The following is a 19,697-nucleotide window of genomic DNA, read 5'->3' as shown; positions in this document are numbered from 1 at the left end:
TAGTCCTACTGCATATTTTCTGCAGTCTCGTTTGCACTTGTTGGATGAGGAAGGAACCCCTGGATGTAAAACTCCCGCTCTCCAATGAGTGGGAATGCAACTGAGAGTTCTGTTGTTTGTCATAATAGCACAGAAAACAGAATGAATAGACCTGAAAACTTACAAGTCTGATCCCAGTCATGAATAGCTTAAAAGATATGGGTGACTGGTTGGGCGTATAATAGGTTCTTAACATTGGGATTATTTATAGGTGGTGTAGTAGAAAAGGTCAGAAGAAGAATCCCATCAGAAGCTAATGAAAAAGAGCTTTAGATAGATTCACTTGCAATACAAGAGTAGATGTGCAATATGAGAAAAAAAAAAAAAAAAAAAGGAAATTCAAAACCTAATTAAAAGAACAGGAAAGACTGTCTCCACTTTGCCCAAAGTATTAAAATGCTTAGCAGAAAATTGAGGACTGGCAAAAGAGGAGTGGCAAATAAAATTAAGGATGCGTTCAATATGAATGTTTTGTGGTTTTCAGTTCTAAAGGAGATAAGTTTTCTATGGATTTCATGAAAAAAACAGATGATTGTGGTTATGATCTTCCTCTAGGGCATTATCAATGGTGTCAAAGGAGATTGGACTTTGTGGAGCATTGCACTGGCTTACTCTGAATTTCTGTGCTAATAGTATGCTTGTGCTGCTAATACTTAGATGTGTTAATTACTTTTATAACTGGGGGAAAAAAAAAAAAAGCAAAACAGGTTAAAATTAAAGAAGACTTTAAATTAAGAAAATGGTTTGCAAACAGTACAGCATGTATACTTTTCAAAGTATGTTATCTAGCAAGGTTTAATTAATCACGTCGTGAAAATCTCATTTTTCTTGAAATGCATTAGTTTATACAAAATCTGTATCAATTATTGAAAAACTGTTAAATATTCCACATCATAGTACTGTATAATATATCTGTAGCTTAAAATACACACAGCTAAGGTGTCATATGTGGATTGGTGAGCCAAACCTGGGTTTTGTGCATTTAAACCACTTGAAAGATTAAATTTACATTTCAACAGCTCAGTTTGGCCTGTACCTTCAAGGATTGTGTTCATTACACAGGTGAGTTCAGAATCAAGTTATACAACTGGCACTCCAAAGAAGAACGAAGTATTTCAGATTTGTTAATTCTAATAGAAATAAAAGTGGAGGAGAGACACATGGTTGTGTATATAAGTGAGGGAGTCATGATAGGGAGACATAGTATTTTGAAGACCAAACTTTTAGTCCTGTCAAAATTTCTGTGAGAGTGTAGGCCAGATGTTCCTGTAACTAATTTGCCACTTTTGGAAAGCACAGAATAGGATAAGGATAAAATTGCTGTGTTTCACTGGTCATCGTATTGTAAAGCAGATGTATGTGAGTTCATTGGAGTTACATCGCACAGGTGTTCACTGGATGACACTGGTGCTCTTTCCATTCCTTAGCTGAAACAACACGTGCTGATAGAGCATGGGTGCAAAGCAAGTCACTTGTTCTCAATTCTTCAGTAATTCAAAGTTTTAGAAAAGGAACTAGCTTCCCCCCATTCCCCCCCCTCTTTTTTTAAGGCTTAAATGGCAGATAAAATAACAGGAGAGTAAATGAACCTACACGTAAGCGTAGGCAGAAATTGATGTGCATATTTTTCTTTTCCTATGGCGGATGGGGGAGGCAGGGAAATTTGTCATAACCAAATTGAAGAAAAAAAAAATCTATGAATAATAAAGTAGAATCTACAACATACGCTTTTTATATCAATTTGAGAGACACTTGGGTGACAAAATACTAATAACATTTAAAAACGAAAAGTTTTCATCAAACACTTAAAGTAGGAGTTAAGCTGTTACCTTCTCCTCTAGAGAGCTTTTATCTTTTCATGGATGAGCAAGACAGCTGTTACTATCCTGCATTTACTTCTCTGATCCACAGAGTTTCTGCATTTCTCTTGCCAACAGGAAATTTTTCCTTCAGTTTTAATACATTGCCAATGCTTGGAAGATGATGTTTAAACCGGTAGCATGTTCTCAGATACCTGATCTGGGGTATCCTTAATGAAGGCATAAATAGAATATTAAAGCTGATGTTTGTCAACGGACAGTCGTTGCATGCTTCAGAATATACATGCCATTACACTTTGCAGGGCATCTATACACAGTAAATTAATAACTCTCCCTCTCAGGAACCATGATCTTGTAGGAGTGCCTTTAAGGAACTTTTGTGAGGTTCTAGTCAGGTCTGCTTGCTTATTGCACACCAGAAACTTGCACACCAGATCTTACTTCTATATATCTTGTCCAAAGACAACAGTAAATGTAGATGGCCTGTTTGGTATTGGGCCTGACCTGGAGCCCACCGAGGAGAAGTGAGGAGCCTCCCTGATCTGTTTGTGTCAGTGATGCGGCCCTACAGCTGGTGAAAGAAAAGAATAGCTAGCAGAACACTAAAGTGCTTCTTGGGAGGCATACCATGTGGTATTTTTCAGGGCATGCAGGCTCATACAATGGAGAAAAAAAAAAAAAAAAAAAGGCAAAAGAAAACATCCAAGTTGTGAGACTGAAGGAAAAGATAAATTGTACGTTGCCATTTTTCCATTGAACTCCTTTAACACACCTCTTCCTGTAGCAGGTATCTTGACACGAGTGTTTTTTGTTCTGTATCTACAGGTTTTTATAAAATATTTGTATCTTTTTAATATTAAGTGGCTTCCATAAATTCTATCTTTGTAAAAGTCGAAGAAAAATAGGCTCAAACCCACTAATCCTCTGGTGTTAAACTTAGTGAATCAATTCAGTTTTCTGTCTCTTTAAAATCTTAAACTAGTATTAAGCAGGCCAGCTTTCGTATCTTTTTATCAGCTGACTAGCTAAACTGACTGTGTAGGAGGTGTGTTACAGATCTTTGTCATTCAAAAGTCTTTCATATCTACAGCAGTGTCATTTGCTTTAGTGTATGGAAAAAGTTGCTGTTAATTATCCTACTTTACAAACGACATCAAGCTTGTCTACCATAGAAACTGGCTAATCCATGCTAATTCAAGGCACTGGCTATGAAAAGAGTTTGAAGCCGTGTATAAGTCATCTTGCAGCATCCCTACAGATCTCTGAAGTAATCTCTTGCTTCCCTTCTACTCACAGGAGTGGGTAAGGATTTCCAGAGCCTCTGGCCATCAGTGTTTGTGTCCTTGTGCTCCTGATATTGCACAACAGTGTCACTTGCTCCTTGACCTTCCCCTTGTAGTGAGAGCTCAGGGAACACCAATGTAATGATGTTACAGAACTTAATCATTTTAAACTGATGTGTTTGTTACAGATCACTATTTCAGTTTCCTCGATTACTATCTCACTTTCTTTCTGTACTTTGTGAGAAAGCATCTTACTTGATTTTAGCCTACTCTGTTCTGAAACTCTTGAGATATTTGTCTGAGAGCCTCTAGCAAAAGCCTTCGTTGTGTTGTGTGCTGCAGTGTGTTGCCACTGAATTGCAACCGTATTAACAAGTTGGTGACAAAATGTTAGTGGAAAAGATGCATCATACCAGTAAATAAATCATGCTTCATATTCAGATACTGTACAAATAGGCAGTGATAGAACTTTGTGTACAACAGAGCGAAGTGTATTTTGTGGCTGGGTATTTTAAATCATAGTTAATATAGTTTGAGGGAGGACTATGCATAGACAAAGCATATTAAATTAATACACTAAAGTAACTTGTAGACCTGTAGTTATAAATAATTGGACGCTTCCCATGATTACATCTGTCTAAGGTATGAAATTGTGAAAAATATCTTTTAAACACCTAATCAGAAGTCAATTTTCAGTCAGTAGTGTACAGATGAATCATCACTGTTGCTGTACAATTATTTCTTTTCAATGTGATGTTAAAGATTTCTCTCAAAGTTCTCGGAGCTATGATAACTTGTGATTAAAACTGTGTAGCCTAATCCAGCAGTCTGTTTTCCTTGAAATACTTGCAGGAAAGCTACAGTCACTCTGTTTTCCTACTTATAAGTAAAATAAAATTACCTGCTGGTCTGACAAGATTTAGAGTAGTCATATATTGCTGGCAAAAGCAGCTGGTTGTTTTCAGCACAGATCTTGGAGCAAGTTGCTAGGGAAGCCTGTGTTATCAGTAGTTCAGTTTTTGAAGCTCAGAGTAGATCTTTAATAACAGGGAATAGATCTTTAATAACAGGGAAGAAAATATCAGGCTCCCCAGGGATGTAGTCATGACACCAAGTCTGTTGGAGTTTAAGAAGTGTTTGGACTGTGTTCTTAGTCATATGGTCTGAATTTTTGGGTAGACCTGTGTGATGCCAGGAGTTGGACTCAATGATCATTGTGGGTCCTTTCCAACTCGGGATATTCTTTGATTTTAAAATAAATATTCCAATGCATATAATCAGGATAGTGTTGTAGGGATACTACTTATCTAAAAATCTGTATTTTGTCTCTTAGCTAAAAAATTCATTGCTCTGGATGACTTTGTGGAGATTACCAAGAAATATGCAAAGGGAATCATCCCATCTAACCTGATTATGCAGGAAGAGGAAGATGATGAACTGGCAGGGAAGACTCCTGAAGAGTTACCCCTGCGACTGAAGGTAAACAGACAATAATGAACAGGTTATTTTGAAGAACTCTCAACTTGCACATTTCAGACAGAGGTGGCTTACACTCGACTCTCAAAGCTGATGTTTAGTCTCAGTAGAACAGTATGAGAATTCTTGTTACAATTTGGTTTTAAAATTTACTTCATATATGTGTTTACAGTTTCATATATACAAGCCATATATTTAAGAGAGAGGAATAATGGTTTTCCTTGCAAGGGGACAATCTGACTTCATTAGATCTCAAAGAGGATTCAAATGGCCCTGTTTGAATAGCCACATTTGAACAGCCACATTTTTATTACACTTACTTTTATATACTTCATATCTTTCTTACATAAACAGGAACAAGAAGGTGGGAAAAATTATCCATAACCTTAAGTATAAAAGGGTTGGATTATGAAGGAATTCAAGAATGATGAAATTTAGTGTCAGTGGCTTTCTATACTGATAATTCTCCAAGTGTAGTGAAAGAAGAAGGGAAAATTAAGGAGCATGCATTCAATACCAGTGTAAATTTCAAGTGAGGAAGCAGGTTTTTGGCTACTGACATGAGTTTGTTGTCATTGTTGTTGTTTTGTTGTCCATTCTAATATGGTAGGGTTTTCTGACTTTTTATGTTTTTATGTTTGTATTTTAAAAAGGGGATGGGGGAGTCTTTTTTCCAATATTTTGAATAACTATTATTCTGAAATATGTGCATTTATAAAGAACAACATGGATACTTCTGCTAATAAACAGGCTTATGCCAAAGTCATTGTGTTTGTTACCCCATTTCATCACAATGCATATAGATCTTCACTGAAGCATTCTTGGACTTCCCACTGCTGCAAATAATATAAAAGCATAAGTTCTGGGACAACATTGAAAATTGGCTTTTTACGGGAGAGGGTTTGCTTGCAGTATCTAACGTGCAGATGGTAATATTTCAATAATTGTTTGGAAAAAAATAATCCTGTAACTTTTTGTAGCTCAGAGATTGTGTGTGATTGGCAGAGGAATTGATCCAGCATTTCTTCTGTTGTCATATGACTGAATTGGGAAATGCCATAAGATAGATAGAATTTTAAGACCATTTACAGTTACTCTTATGAGGTTAAAAGAATAGCTGTAATTACTACATGCAAATACACACGTGCATATAAATATAAAGGTATTCCTGCTGTTTACAAAACAGATTTTGACAGCTGCATCCATAGGTACTTGGGAAGGATTTTTTTCTTAAAGATAAACCACAGCTGTAAAGACTTTGTGTAAGTCCTTTTCATTAGAATGTATAACATAATCCCTGCAGAACAGTGGTAGAGTTAAATGCTTTAAAGCTACGGTACTCACACCTCAAGTAATGATTTAAGATTAACTACATGGCTGTAGTTCTGTATTATCTTCAGTAAGAAGTTAGCAGAGCGGAGTATTTGACAAGGAAGCCATTTAATTGTGTGTCAAAGGTAATGAAATTCATCTTTCCTGAAATCAAAATAGCCTCTGTGCTTCACCTGACTGAATTAATCAAAACAGATCTAATAATATCAGACAAAGTAATCTCATTTTATTGGCAACATTCTTTTCAAATAAATATCTTTTCATGTCAACTGAGGTTAGATAATTTACTGCTACTGCTTCAGCTATGATCATCTGTGATATACAGATACAAACCTGCTCATAAATAAAATGCTTCTCTCTCTCTCTCTTTCCAGGTTGTAAAATACCCACTTCATGCCATTATGGAAATTAAAGAATATCTGATAGATATGGCATCAAAGGCAGGAATGCACTGGTTGTCTACCATTATTCCAACACACCATATCAATGCTCTCATCTTCTTCTTCATCATCAGTAATCTGACAATTGATTTTTTTGCCTTCATTATTCCATTAGTCATATTCTATTTGTCCTTCATTTCTATGGTTATTTGCACACTGAAAGTTTTTCAGGACAGTAAGGCCTGGGAAAACTTCCGCACTTTGACTGACTTACTCCTTCGTTTTGAACCAAACCTAGATGTTGAGCAAGCTGAAGTGAACTTTGGATGGAATCACTTAGAGCCATACATATATTTTTTACTCTCTGTGTTCTTTGTAATTTTTTCCTTCCCTATAGCAAGCAAAGACTGTATACCGTGCTCAGAGTTAGCTACCATCTCCGTTTTCTTCACGGTGACAAGTTACATGAGTTTAAGCACATGTGCAGAACCTTACACACGAAGAGCATTAATGACCGAGATAGCAACTGGTTGCTTATCCCTATTGCAGGTATTACCTGGGAATTTTGGTTTCTTGAAATTCTTAGGTAAAACTTTCTTCACTGTTCCTGTAGGCCATTTCTTTGTGATAAATGTAAGTATCCCCTGCCTTTTGTTCTTGTATTTGTTTTATCTTTTCTTTAGAATGGCACAACTACGGAATTTTAAAGGCACCTACTGTTACCTGGTCCCATATCTAGTCTGCTTTATGTGGTGTGAACTCTCTGTGGTCATTCTGCAGGAGTCCTCTGGCATTGGGCTTATTCGTGCATCAATTGGCTATTTTCTGTTTCTCTTTGCACTCCCAGTGCTAGGCGTAGGCATTGCATTGATGTGTCTTGTCCATTTCATTAAATGGTTTGTGTCCCTGGAGCTCGTGAAAATCGTAGTGACTCTAGTTTTGTGTGCTGTTCCTCTGCTCTTCCGATGGTGGACAAAAGTCAACTTCTCTGTAGTTGAAATGGTTAAATCCCTTACTCGAAGCTCAATTGTGAAACTCATTTTGGTGTGGATTACAGCTGTAGTGTTGTTTTGTTGGTTCTACGTGTATCGGTCAGAGGGAATGAAAGTTTACAACTCCACGTTGACATGGAATCAGTATGCTTTCCTCTGTGGACCCCGATCGTGGAAGGAGACTAACATGGCACGCACTCAAATTTTATGTAGTCATCTGGAAGGACACAGAGTGACGTGGACTGGGCGGTTCAAATATGTGCGTGTTACAGAAATTGACAATAGTGCAGAATCTGCAATAAATATGCTTCCACTTTTTATTGGTGATTGGATGAGATGCTTGTATGGTGAAACATACCCTCTCTGTGACCCCAAAAATGTCACTATGGAGGAGGAAGAATTGTGTCGTCTCAAGTATTTGACGAAGCATAACTGCCACATGAAAATGTTTGATCGGTACAAATTTGAAATAACTGTGGGTATGCCTTTCAGCAGCAAAAACGGAACCAAGTCAGTAGAGGAAGATGACATAACCAAAGATATTGTGCTGAAGGCAAGCAATGAGTTTAAGAAAGTATTGTTGAATTTGAGGCAGGGAAGTATAATTGAATTCAGCACAATTCTGGAAGGTCGTCTTGGCAGTAAATGGCCTGTCTTTGAACTGAAAGCAATCACTTGCTTGAATTGCATGTCTAAACTCCTACCTGCAGGGAGGCATGTGAAAATAGAGCATGACTGGAGGAGCACAGTGCATAAAGCCATTAAATTTGCTTTTGATTTTTTCTTCTTCCCATTCCTGTCAGCTGCATAATGAGGTCATATTGGTTCAGTGGTACCTTCAATGTACGGTGCATTTATACTACCAAAGGTTTGGCTTCAAAAGAAAAATAAATAAATAAATAACAGAACACCCTGCTGTAGCAATGCTCAAAATGTATGTTAATGTAGAGCATTGGTTGAGTTTTGTAAGTGATACACTGTATCCTGACTTTAAAACCCTATATGACTGAAGTGATATTATACTAGTTTAATATTGTAAATGAATGCAGGGGATTGCTGCTGACTAATTGCATGGAGACTATTTTGTCCAAAATGAACATGCTGTTTGCCTGTGGTACGACACTAGACGTATTTACTTGCTCGATGTTAAAAGCACTTTACTGTTTAAATATTCACAACATGCCCATATGTATTTTCACAGGCATGAGTTAGAGTAGGTAGCTGACAACAGCTTATGTTGCATTTATTGCTTGTATTTATTTGGTGTATTCTAGAAAAAGGTGATCATATAATCAGTACCTGGTGGTGTTATCTATGTACAGAGCTCATTGTTTCACTATTTGTCCAGAAGATAATGATTTTAAGCTTTTTTGAAAGGTACACCATTTCACACCCCAGCAAGGCTGTTAAAAAAAAAAAAAAAAAAAAAAAAAAAGCTCTCAAGCTTTTATTTTGCTTTAAATATTCTGTACAAAACACAGTATTTGTTCTAATTGGCTATGATCACTACATGTATGACACTAAGGTATAATCCATGCTGGCATGTGAATGTCAAACACCAGATAATAAGATTGTGATGGTACAGACAAGCCAAAGCAACTGAAAACGGTATGTAAAAGTCTACAGTGGAAACTGAAAAGAACGTCTGTTTAATGATTTGTATCGTGCAAATAAATACAAAAGATAAACTTGAATTAAATGAGTAGAACATTTGTTCATTATGCTTTGACACTTTGAGCAGTTGTTCATGTTGCACTGATAATTGTGTTTTCCAATGAAAGCTGTTTGTTTAGCTTTCATTTTCTTGTATGAGATACCTGAAGTTGTACTTCACATTATTTCAATCTAGCAGTAAAACGTGAGTACATCAGGCCAAGTTTTTATAGCTATGAAATCTTTATACTCTGCCTTTGCTTTCATTGTGACTTACTACTTTCTGAACCATTGGATGTGTATGTATCACATGCATCATGCTATTTCCCCTACCGCTTTCACTGATCCTGCATTCATATTGTTTTTGCCTTGGCATACCAGTCATCAATTTGGGGTGTATGGGAGAAGCACAGTCAGTGAAAATAGATAGAGAAGGGGAAACCTGGATAAAATGAGGCATTTGGTTGTGCTCCAACCATCAACACCATCTTGAACATCACACTTTGGGCTGCAGCAGGGAGGAATCCAAAGGCTCCTTCAAACATGCTGCCAGATTCCCAGGCAATTAGCTGAGCCTGATGTTGCAGACCTGGTCATGTCTGAGCCTATCAGAAGATCTGTGAAGTAGAATTATGTTTTCAGGATACTTTTAATTTTGAAAACTGTAAACCATCTCTTTTTCTACCTGGGGAAAATAAATAATATAAGGTTGCAGGTAAATGCAAATTTTGACATAGGTTGGCTTATTTCCAGCCAAAAGGAGACCAGGTAAGCTAAATTTTGTCTTTTCTCCTTCTTTGTTTCTAGAAAATCTGTAGGTTCCTTTTGAATATTTAAATGTTCTTCCTTGTTCTGAAACTTAGGTTCTAAAGATGCATTTTTTCCTTAGATAAAAATAATGTTGAAACTTCTATTCACATGTTTGTCAGGAGGAAAAAAAAAAAAAGCAGTCTTCATATTCATAACTAGCATTAATTTTTTAAAAAAGCTTTTACTCCTTGCATAAAGATGTCAATTTACAAACTTCGGTGCATTGTGAAGAAACTACATGTCACAAAAGGGAAAATTTGACTGAAGTCAGGTGGAAAGGGTTGCAAGACAAAAGCATTAATCCAGGTACCTCTGTTCCCATATATAACATATTGTTATGAGGTTTAACTCCACCAACTTTGAAAATTCAAGTTTATCATTTTCTCAGTAAATTATTAGGTGATACTGGCATGTAATTGTTGTAAGGGAATAACAACTCATCTGCTCAGAGTAGTGGCAGGTTAGATGATGGGTTAAGTTGTCTAAAGCTGCTATCTGCACACAACTCCTCTAATCTTTGCATGCTTCAGCCCAGGGCAAACAGCCGAGTTGGACTTTGAATCCTATTGAGAACAGGGAGCTGAGAAGTGCCCCTCTAGTGCTTTCAGTGCACGTGTCAACTTCCACACTCTAAAGAGGAAAGAAAACAATCCTGACCAGCTCACTGTAGGAACCATAACAGCAAAAAGCCTCTGGCACAAAAGTACACCATGGTAGGAAGGAGATGAGTGTTTTGTTGTCATTACTTACACAGTTACTTTGCCCTCCAAAACACTATTGCCTCATTCAGTGCTGCTTAGAGGGAAATATTGGAGGGTTGTCATGAAGCAAACTTCTGGCTGGAGGCTGTTTCCCTATTCAGGGGTCAATAGGGAAACCTTGTGATGCTCTTAAAAACAAATTAGGCCAAGACCTCCAAGTCTGAGAGGAATTAATAGGGAACGCACAGAGGGGCACACCCCCACTTGATGGGGACTGTTCAATTTTTTAATGGAAAAAGAGGATACATTAACACGATGGATAGGTACTCCATTTTCTTGCCTGTATAGTGTTCAGCATTCTCAAACCTTCAGCAAGTATTTCTAAATTGTAGCTGACAAAATCACTAATTCTTACTAAGTGTGATTGCAACCCCAGGCAAGGTGTTTTTGCAAAAGTTGTTTCAAACTACCTCAAATCTTGCAGGCAAACAGAGCACAAAATAACTTTGTTCTACTGCTGTGTGCCACATCTTCATATTCAAAACAGTTCATCTTCCTTAACTGCAAAGGAGAGGGACAGAATGTGGCAGCTGTTGTTAATTATTCACTTCTACATTTATTTTCTTGTTTAATTTTGAAGACATAATGAATTATAAACAGTTCCAAAGATAGGTGCCCTTTTTCTAGGCTGATAATTCAATCTTTTGAATTAGTATTAATTAACTGAGGAGGAGGAAGATGATATTACATGGCTATTGACACATCTAAATTAGGTTCAGCTGTTCTGTAAGCTTAGCTTTAGCATTTAGAATATACAAAATTAAAGTAAATACTCATTATTTTAATTCCATCCTCAAAGTAACATGAAAAAGTACTGCTTGTTCTCAAACTGTTACATTCTCCTATAAGCACAGAAAAACAATTCGGCACATACAGAAATTCTGAATAACTTAAGAGCCCACTCTGTAATGACTAACAGCCTCTCACTTTAGGCAGGAATGCAAGGAGTTTATACTTTGCATTTTGCCCAGTGCTTCTGGAGAAGTAATTCCTACAGATCTACTCATTTCTATGTTTGTTTTTTTATTTCCCAGAACAAACTGGTCTTCTCAAGTGTCATAAAATTGATGTCATTACAGATTTGCTTTCAATTTTTCATAATACGTGGTAATAACGATGTTACCTTAGGGGTAGCACCATGCTTCCTTACAAAGTTGAGCATGAGCCTTTGACATAAAATGATATATCACCTTCCAGAGCACTTCAATGTCCATCTGTCTCTTGGCTTCTCTGTTTCCACTGAGAAAGGCAAAATGAATTTCATAATTATGAATACATCCTTAACACTAGCCAGATGCGTTGCAGCCTTTCAGTGTAAGGGGTATGGTCAGTAGCAAATGAAGGAGGTTGTCCTTCACTGGGGGCTGTGCTCCCATCTCAGCTTTACACCTGCAATTGTTTGAACAGCAGAGAGTTATGGTGGAAGAACAATCATTTAATGATTAAGTTAAGCAAATAGTAATCCATGCAGCAAAAGTTAGTTGGAACTCACCAAGTTAGAATGGAATATTATAGCTGCTCTAAGAACTTATACCTACTTGCAAACATCATTTAAATGCAAATATGGATGGCTAGAAACCAAACAAACAACTTTTGGTTATATGCTTTCAAATGGTTCCTTTGCTTTCCTTCCTTTACTCAAAAGCTGTAATTAGCTTTTGTTCTGGGAGAAAATAAGATAAAAGGTCATGAGCATCCTGCAACTTCCTCTTGTAAGTTATAATCCAAAGTGCAAAAGATGAGATTCACCCCCCAATTAAGAAAGGACAAAAAATTGTCATCTCCAATTAAATCCAACTCTTCTTCAGGTTTTGAAGCCAGACATGAACAAACCACTTTCACCCTTCCTTTACAAAATATTTTACATTGCTATGGAAGGAAACATACAGAATAGAATCTTCCCACTGCCAGCTACAGAAAACAGCTTCTGTAAGACTGCAGCTTCACAATTCACTCCTCAGCATTTGTCTGACAATTTTTCATATAATTTTGTGCAGTAAGTGATGTGACCTGTGGCACATTCTTAATTGAGGACTGAATTTCGTAGAGTCTTTCCTCTGAGGGGCTGAAACTCACAATGAGGCCACCAATTTCTTTGCAGTTCTGTTGAAAAGAACGTGTTATCACACTTCCCAAAATGCAGTAGAAAATAAATAGCAGGAGGTTATCGATAGCATTTTAGTCAAGAACCAGGTGCACATCCAGCACGAGTAAGTTGGGGCATGTCTGTATATAATACCTGTAGTCAGTACATACAGAGTTGTTGCACCAATGCCATCCGACACTTCAGCTTACCCACATCTTATAAAATGTGCCCTTAGGGTTTTCCTGTCAAAGCATCACATCCTCAGGACTAGATGTTGGCAGTCCATCCCCAACCTCTTTTCTCTGGTAGGCTTTCTTAGCCTTAACTCCCCTCTTGTTTCCCAGATGGCCTGTGGGTTGGAACATGCATTCCTCCTTAACTGTCTCGCTTTGCAACAAGGAAAACAAAGCAGTGAAATTGTGATGTTTTCCAGAGCCTTCTCACTACTCCTCCAGAACAACAAGCAAGTTTTCCCACAATTGACTGCAAACAGAAGGCCACTAGATTCAAACACACACAAGATTAAGATAATCTCCCATAGCAGCAAGATATTAACAATTCAAGCATGACTTTGCAGCCCAGGCATTCATAGCCTGATCTAGGTTGGTGGGTGTAGTCCTGGAGACCGATGGCACTACCTATGTATCAGTGGGTTTCACATGAGCCTCAGCAGAAGTAATCCCCCTGCAGTGGATCTGTCTAGATTATCTGCTCCAACAGAATTATAGTCTGCTGCACCCTCCTCCCTTCTACAAATTCCCCACTATAAAGAGAAAAAGAGCTTTTATAAGGTTTGTGTGGGGAGACAGATTTAACAAGTGCAGCTGAGTACAATTAGTTACCTTTCACACCTGCCCCCACTAATACAATCAGACCAGGACAAAATCAGGCTACTCCAGTGCTGTGCTGTCTCTGTTATCCTGGGTCAACACTGGCAGAAGCTGCCTGCTGAGAGGTGGTATGTATTTTATGGGTGGTACTGTGTGGATGGGATTGCTGCTATGAAGGTTGAGTCTCTTTTCTGCCACAAAACGTTTCCCTTGCACCCTCCATAGCTCAGCACGAAGCACAGGAATGCTACTCTACTGCTGATGGCACAACTGCTGCATTTCCAGCTAAGTTAATTTGGCATTGCCGATGCATCTGACATTATTCCTGCTCTTATGACAGCTGGTGTTTGTTGTAACCCTTTTCCTGAATGTTACAATTAGATGCCAGTGTACATTTTAAGAAAACAAATGAAGTTTTAAGAGAAAAGGGACAAGTGCTCTTTATGAACTAGAATCCCCCAGACAATAAGCTTGATTTAAAATCCCTTCATTTTGTAGTTTTCATTTCACTAGTTCTAAGGCTGGATTAGTCAGGGTTAGCGACATCTGCATCAGCTTTATGGAGACATCAGTGACTGCTGAACAAAGGTAATTAACAATTTACATTTCCATTCTCAATTACTGGCAGATACTTAGTTCTCATCTACAGTTTGACGTAGGATGACAAAAACATCGTGGTACAAGCCGTTACCCAACTGTTGATGAGTTATACTTTTGCAATGTGTGTTCTTTAAAAAGTCAGAAAATATGGTCTTGGGGAGTCTAGTTAATGTGCTCATTAAGGGGTGCTGCCTGTGAATTATGTTTCATTATTTCATTAATGTCCAGAAAGAGCAGATTTGTGTTTGGAGCCTCTGTGCGCTTGTTTTCCTTTTCAGTTCAATAATTCTTGCAAGAAAGTGGTACTTTTCTGTTTTGTTTTGTTTCTTTTTTCTTTTTTCTTTTTTCTTTTTTTTCTGTTTGTTTGTTTGTTTGTTTCAGGGTACATACCCTTTTTCTAGCAAGCACATAAGCAGTGTGGTTTTAATTTGTGCCATCAGATGGCACTCCAGGTTCACTTTGCATTTTCTCTTCCTCTCTTGCTGTCTCCAGAGGGCACCGGCAGCGAACAAAAGAATCAGGTTCTGGTTTTACTCCATTTCAGGGAGGAAATGCAATCAGAAAATATTTTGTGAAAAATGGATAACTATTTGCAGACCCAATTTAAAGCCCTCTCCCCCACAAACAGTAACTAGCAAAGTCACTGTCACAGTGTTTCTATAACCCAAGACCATAATCATGGAAAAAATAACCTTGTGATAACGTACTGTGTAATGATAAACTAAGAGGATATGAAACAGTGCATGGCAACCTTGTGGAATGCACTTTCTGGCTACTTTGTAGTTTATCAGCTTTTTGAGGAGGTTTCTTTTTCTAATATCTTTTATCACAAATCTTGCAGTGTTAATCTGCATTGTCTGCTTCTGCATGGTGACAACAGGCAGTCCTGATGTCCATTCTGGTGAAAACTGTTTTCTTTGTTGCCTGCATGTGTTAGATGCAAAAACAAACAAACAAAACAAACCAGGGCTTATCACAGTTTATATCTTTTTACAATTTTTTATTAACCTTCTGTTACCTATCCGAGAGAAAATCTGTCTCAGCATTTAGGTAAAACTTAGGTAGAAGACTTGTTGTTTTAAGGGAAATTCTGGCTGCAACTCTTGCTGTAGATGTTCATGCACTAGAAATTTGTGCATGAATTTGAGGAAAGCAGAAATGTTGGGTCAAGATCACGCAGGTAAAAGCTGGTGAAAGAAACCCTGAAAGTCAGAATTTTCATACTTTATAAATGAGAATGGTAACAGGTGGGGGTTGTTGTTGTTTAGTTTTGTTTTTCAGCAGGTTATTACAGAGTTCTTGTTCTAGTTTTGAAGATGGCAGGCTTTTTCTGCACTAATAGCAGGTTTGGCATCAGAAAGGGCCTTGCAAATGTTGCAGTTAACCATGGGAGATGGCAGGAGATGTCATGCTAAATTAAAAAGGGCTTGAACCAAGCCCACAGTCCCCCTAACGCCTCAGAAATCAGTGTGCATTGAAACCCCAGCTTAGCTCTGAGTGACCTGTCTTTATCTCAAATAATTTCTTCACTTTAAAGAGTGAGGCATTTCAACAAAGCATCTCTTCTCTAGTTCCCCCTCCTGTCCCTCCCTCCCTATTCAGCGCTGGTGACAGCCAGGATGTTTCCACGACAACAATGCGTTCTGTTGCCTCAGGTGACAAACTATAACTTCAGTAAGTAATCACTGAGAATAGCTTCAAACAATTAATTAGGTAATGGAAATGTTATTTCAATAGGGTTTAGATGCTTTGGCAGTCTGCTTGAACAGATTGAATTCTGATTAGGGACCTGTCCACAAGCGAAGCTGAAACCACCAGCCAAAGGTCAGTGGATGTCAGTGTCTGAGTACCCTAACAGGCCTCTAGTTTAAAAAAGAACATCAAAAAAATCTATCAAAAATCCAGGTGTGTTCCTTGAGGATGCCACACAAAGGAAATTTAGTTCATTTTGGTGCTAAATTTTGTTCAAAGCACATCCTGTCATGAAGTACATTTAAGGAATTTATTAACCTTTCACAGCCACCAAATCCAGTTAGAGGCCAGAGCCCTGTTTGTGCAGCGTGCCCCCACACCAGCATGAGAGACAGATGATGATTCCAGCAAATGGTTTAGCAATAAATGGATTTTTCAGTCTTCTCTGGACAGAAGATGCTTTCCTAGAGTTATAAATGGATGATTCATAAATCTCTCCTAATGCTGCTTCTAGTAACAGTTCAATTGATCTTTAATCGTTATTTAAAAAGTGGGTCTCCATGGGAATGTTTCAATCCTGGATCCTGAAGTTTCTGTAGCCCAGGGTATCTCTTCTGTCTTGCAGCTTAGAGATAAAAATAGTCTTTAAGCGCAAATAAATACATTGAGTACACGTGTGTGCCTGATATCACAGTTCTCATACAGAACTGGTACTCTTTGGTAATGGTAGTTGTCCTGGCAGAATTTCTTTTTTGCTTTATATTTTCTTTCATTATTACATTCAGTTTCTCCAAAATAGTGCATCCATGAGGGAAGAGCAAGAAGGACAATGGTTGCCACCTTTCCCAGTCCCGTGGAAGTCCGTGGGTTTTGTCCACACCAGGTTTGCAATGCCAGGTGTGCTTCCAAGACTGGTCAGGGATTGCAGTTAGGGATTAAGACCTGCCTTTCTGTGCAGAAAAATCCTAATCTATAGGTGAGGAACTCTGCACCACTCTTACTGTTTTTCTCAAGCAGCTGCTTTTTTGGGGACTAGACTTTTTTTTTTTTTTTTTCCAAAACATAAAGGTGCCCTACTACCTCTCTTTGGAGTACGCTGGGTTCATCTCGCTGTTGCAGTGTGTCCCTGCACAACAGGGATCACAGTTTGGAATAAGGAAAATGGGACAGAATAGGCACTAAAAACCAGCAATACTTATTTTACAGGAAGCTTTTGAGGCAAAAAATGGTGATTCATCCAAATGAAGTTTTGAAGAGCCCCTACTTCTTTTCCTGTAGCTTTATCAGTTCTGCAATGAAATTCAGGCGTATTGCGGGCGTAGCCAGAAAAATCTGCCAGCAGTGTTGTTTGGGGTGTTCACATAAAGCATGCGGAGGCCAGGCTCTGTTTGTAGCCTGGCTCACCTGGTATGGAAGAAGAGAACGGAGGGGAAGATGTGGGGAAGATGTCTTTTTCTGAAGACTAATAAATAAGGTATCACCCCAAAAGGGAAAGTAACAACTGTAATTCCCATGTTTAAGCTGTAAAAACCAGAGAAGAGAGGCTGCATCACATCACCTCATGTGATCACATTATTTCATATTAAGAAAAAAATCTTAACTGGAAGGTTTGTGAGGCATTGGAACAGGCTGTCCAGGGAAGTGGCTGGGTCACCATCCCTGGAGGTGTTCACAAGACGTGTAGATGTGGTGCTCAGGGACATGGTTTAGAGGTAGATTTGGCAGTGCTGGGTTAGTGTTGGACTTGATGATCTTCGAGGTCTTTCCCAGCCTCTGTGATCTTCCATAGGCTGATCACAGCCATGTGCCTATTTCACCAAGTTTTCATGGTGGGAGTTTTCTATTCCCTCCTGGAAACTGTTCAAAACATTACTTTGCTTCCTACAAGACCAATGCACAAAACCTCAGGGTTTCTCTTCAAATAGAAGGCCTTTCCCCATTCCTCCTCCCACAGGAGAGCCAATGACACAGCCATAGGCCATCTCTCCTCCTGACTTGCCTGTGCTGGGAAGGGAAAATGCTCAGGGTCACATTGGCACGTGGGTTTGTGTGTGGTAGCCGCGTCCCTCCCGACGAAGGCTGGAGCGGCCTTGTGCGTGGTGCATGTCCCTGCCTCTGTGGGGTGCGTTCTTTAACTGAAAACTTACACAGCTGAGCTGCTTTCCTAACGCATCGCTGGTTGCTAAGATACAACCTCCCTGAGCCTGTAAATCTTCCACTTGAAGCTGCTCTGTGTTGGCAAACAGGCCTTTCCTCTGTGGCTGCTCAGGAGATGGGGAGACCACGGTGTTTGGTCCTGGGGTGGGACTCAGCGTGGCTTCTGTGAGGCCCAAGGTTCAAAGGGGAATGTGCAAAGCCATGGGATGAGAGGCTAAAAAGGAAGGCAGCGAGGGTAGAAAGGGCAGGGAGGCAGCAAAAGGGATTAATCACGGACAGACAGCATCTTTCTGTACCCCTCTTTCAATAGCTGCAGCACGAAATGCTTCCTCTGCCCTCCTGTAATGACAGGCAAATCTGGGGACAGTCTGGGTTTGGGACTGGTCAGACTGGGCAGGCTTTCCTTAGGGATAAGCTGTGCCAGCAGAGATTTCTTGTGGCTCCTCCAAGTGATAAGGAGACATCAGACTGAAAGGTAGCCCTGGATTCCTGGAAGCTCAGTAGCAAGGTTGCACTGACAGCCCAAAATAGCCAAACATTTTAAAAAGAAGCCTAGCCGAGCCCTGCTTGTTTGCAAAATGTGTGGAGGAAGGTGGGATAAAACAGTACAGCTTAGCCTGTGTTCTGCTGTTAAGTAAGCCTTTAGCTGTTTAAGGTTGCAGAGTATTGTAATGCTGTTGACAGAGTGCAATTGCTGCAGCACCGTCTCTCTGGGTTTGCAGAGGCCTGGATCAATAGCTGTGAGAAATGGAGACTGCAGCCCTTCGTCTCCGGGAGGTGTGAGCAGAGATGTCAGAGGCCAATAATTGAAACAGCGACATTCTCCTCCCTGCCTCTTCCCCGAGCCAACCCAAAATGTGCGTACGCTTACGGTGAGCACGCTCCTGTCTTACACAGACCAGAGTGCCAGCATTGCTTGTATCTGAGGGAAACCTCTGCTTCCTTCCGTGTCTTCCCACTAACTGAGAAGGAGCTCGGCCCAGTGTAACCCGCAAGGATGTTTGGGTGGGTTCAAGCCTTGCCAAGGAAGAATTAAAAAGATGTAGCCTGCCAAGGCTGGAATATTGGTATAAGTTCTTGACAGGGGGATCCCACTCTGGAGTCAGTATTTGTGTTATAGGTAGAGCAGGGAAGGATACCACCCCCTCTACCCCCAGTCTGACACCCTAATTCCAGTCTGAATTACGTATTTATCATTTACAATCAACTTCTCCCAGGATTTGTTCCTCCAATTGGAGAAACAATGAGAAAGCCACTGACCCTCAGAAGGAGGCTACAGTATTTTGTTATTCTGGGGTTCTCCCTGCTAAAGACTCTCACTGGGGCACTCTCAGCTGAATATTTTGGTCCTGAATTTGAGGTTAGAGCTGTTGGACTATCTTGGGTCAGCATGCTCATGCTACTAGTATGATTAGTGCTACCCTGCATCCTTTAGCAGTCACTACAGTAGGTTTTATTCTTTTTAGCAGCCACGTTATACAAAGAATATATATAGTCACCGTGACTATTAAAATAATTATCTGATGGAATTGTTGGTTTAAGTATCTTGTCCTACTCATTGACTGTCTCCGCTTTGCAAATGGCAAGACAAGTAATTATCTGTACCCTGACGGGCTGATCTGTATTCAGGGGAGCTTTTAGAGCTGAGGGAGCTCAGGAGTTTGCTCTGTCAGGTGCCTCACATGAAATGCTTCGTGTCTCAGGCTTGACTTAGGCTCTCGAAGTGCCTAAAGAGTTGCGCTCACTTTCATGTGAGTAGAAGTTTGATCCAAGTCCAACTTCAGAG

General features: G+C 39.3%; 1 protein-coding gene and 1 long non-coding RNA gene across 3 annotated transcripts in view; one reads left to right on the top strand and one right to left on the bottom strand.

The window, feature by feature from the left end:
* The window catches only part of WFS1 (wolframin ER transmembrane glycoprotein), a 36,069-nt gene extending 27,839 nt beyond the window's left edge, over window positions 1–8,230 (top strand). For both annotated transcript variants that reach the window (XM_068679865.1, XM_068679866.1), the window contains 2 exons: window positions 4,476–4,621; window positions 6,325–8,230. In XM_068679865.1, coding sequence (XP_068535966.1) covers window positions 4,476–4,621; window positions 6,325–8,133 — 1,955 coding nt within the window. In that variant the 3' untranslated portion in view covers window positions 8,134–8,230. The remainder of the gene's footprint in view (window positions 1–4,475; window positions 4,622–6,324) is intronic.
* Window positions 8,231–8,639: 409 nt separating this feature from the next.
* Window positions 8,640–13,427, bottom strand: LOC137855582 (uncharacterized). Its single transcript, XR_011095806.1, has 3 exons — window positions 13,271–13,427; window positions 11,670–11,785; window positions 8,640–11,047 (listed from the first exon to the last, which is right to left on the bottom strand). It is a non-coding gene; the product is annotated as an uncharacterized lncRNA (long non-coding RNA).
* Window positions 13,428–19,697: the final 6,270 nt, after the last annotated feature.

The sequence above is a fragment of the Anas acuta genome, chromosome 4, assembly GCF_963932015.1.
Source record: "Anas acuta chromosome 4, bAnaAcu1.1, whole genome shotgun sequence".
NCBI lineage: Eukaryota > Metazoa > Chordata > Aves > Anseriformes > Anatidae > Anas > Anas acuta.
The sequence above is the reverse complement of the archived record's forward strand: the minus strand, read 5'-3'. Positions and strand labels throughout refer to the sequence as shown.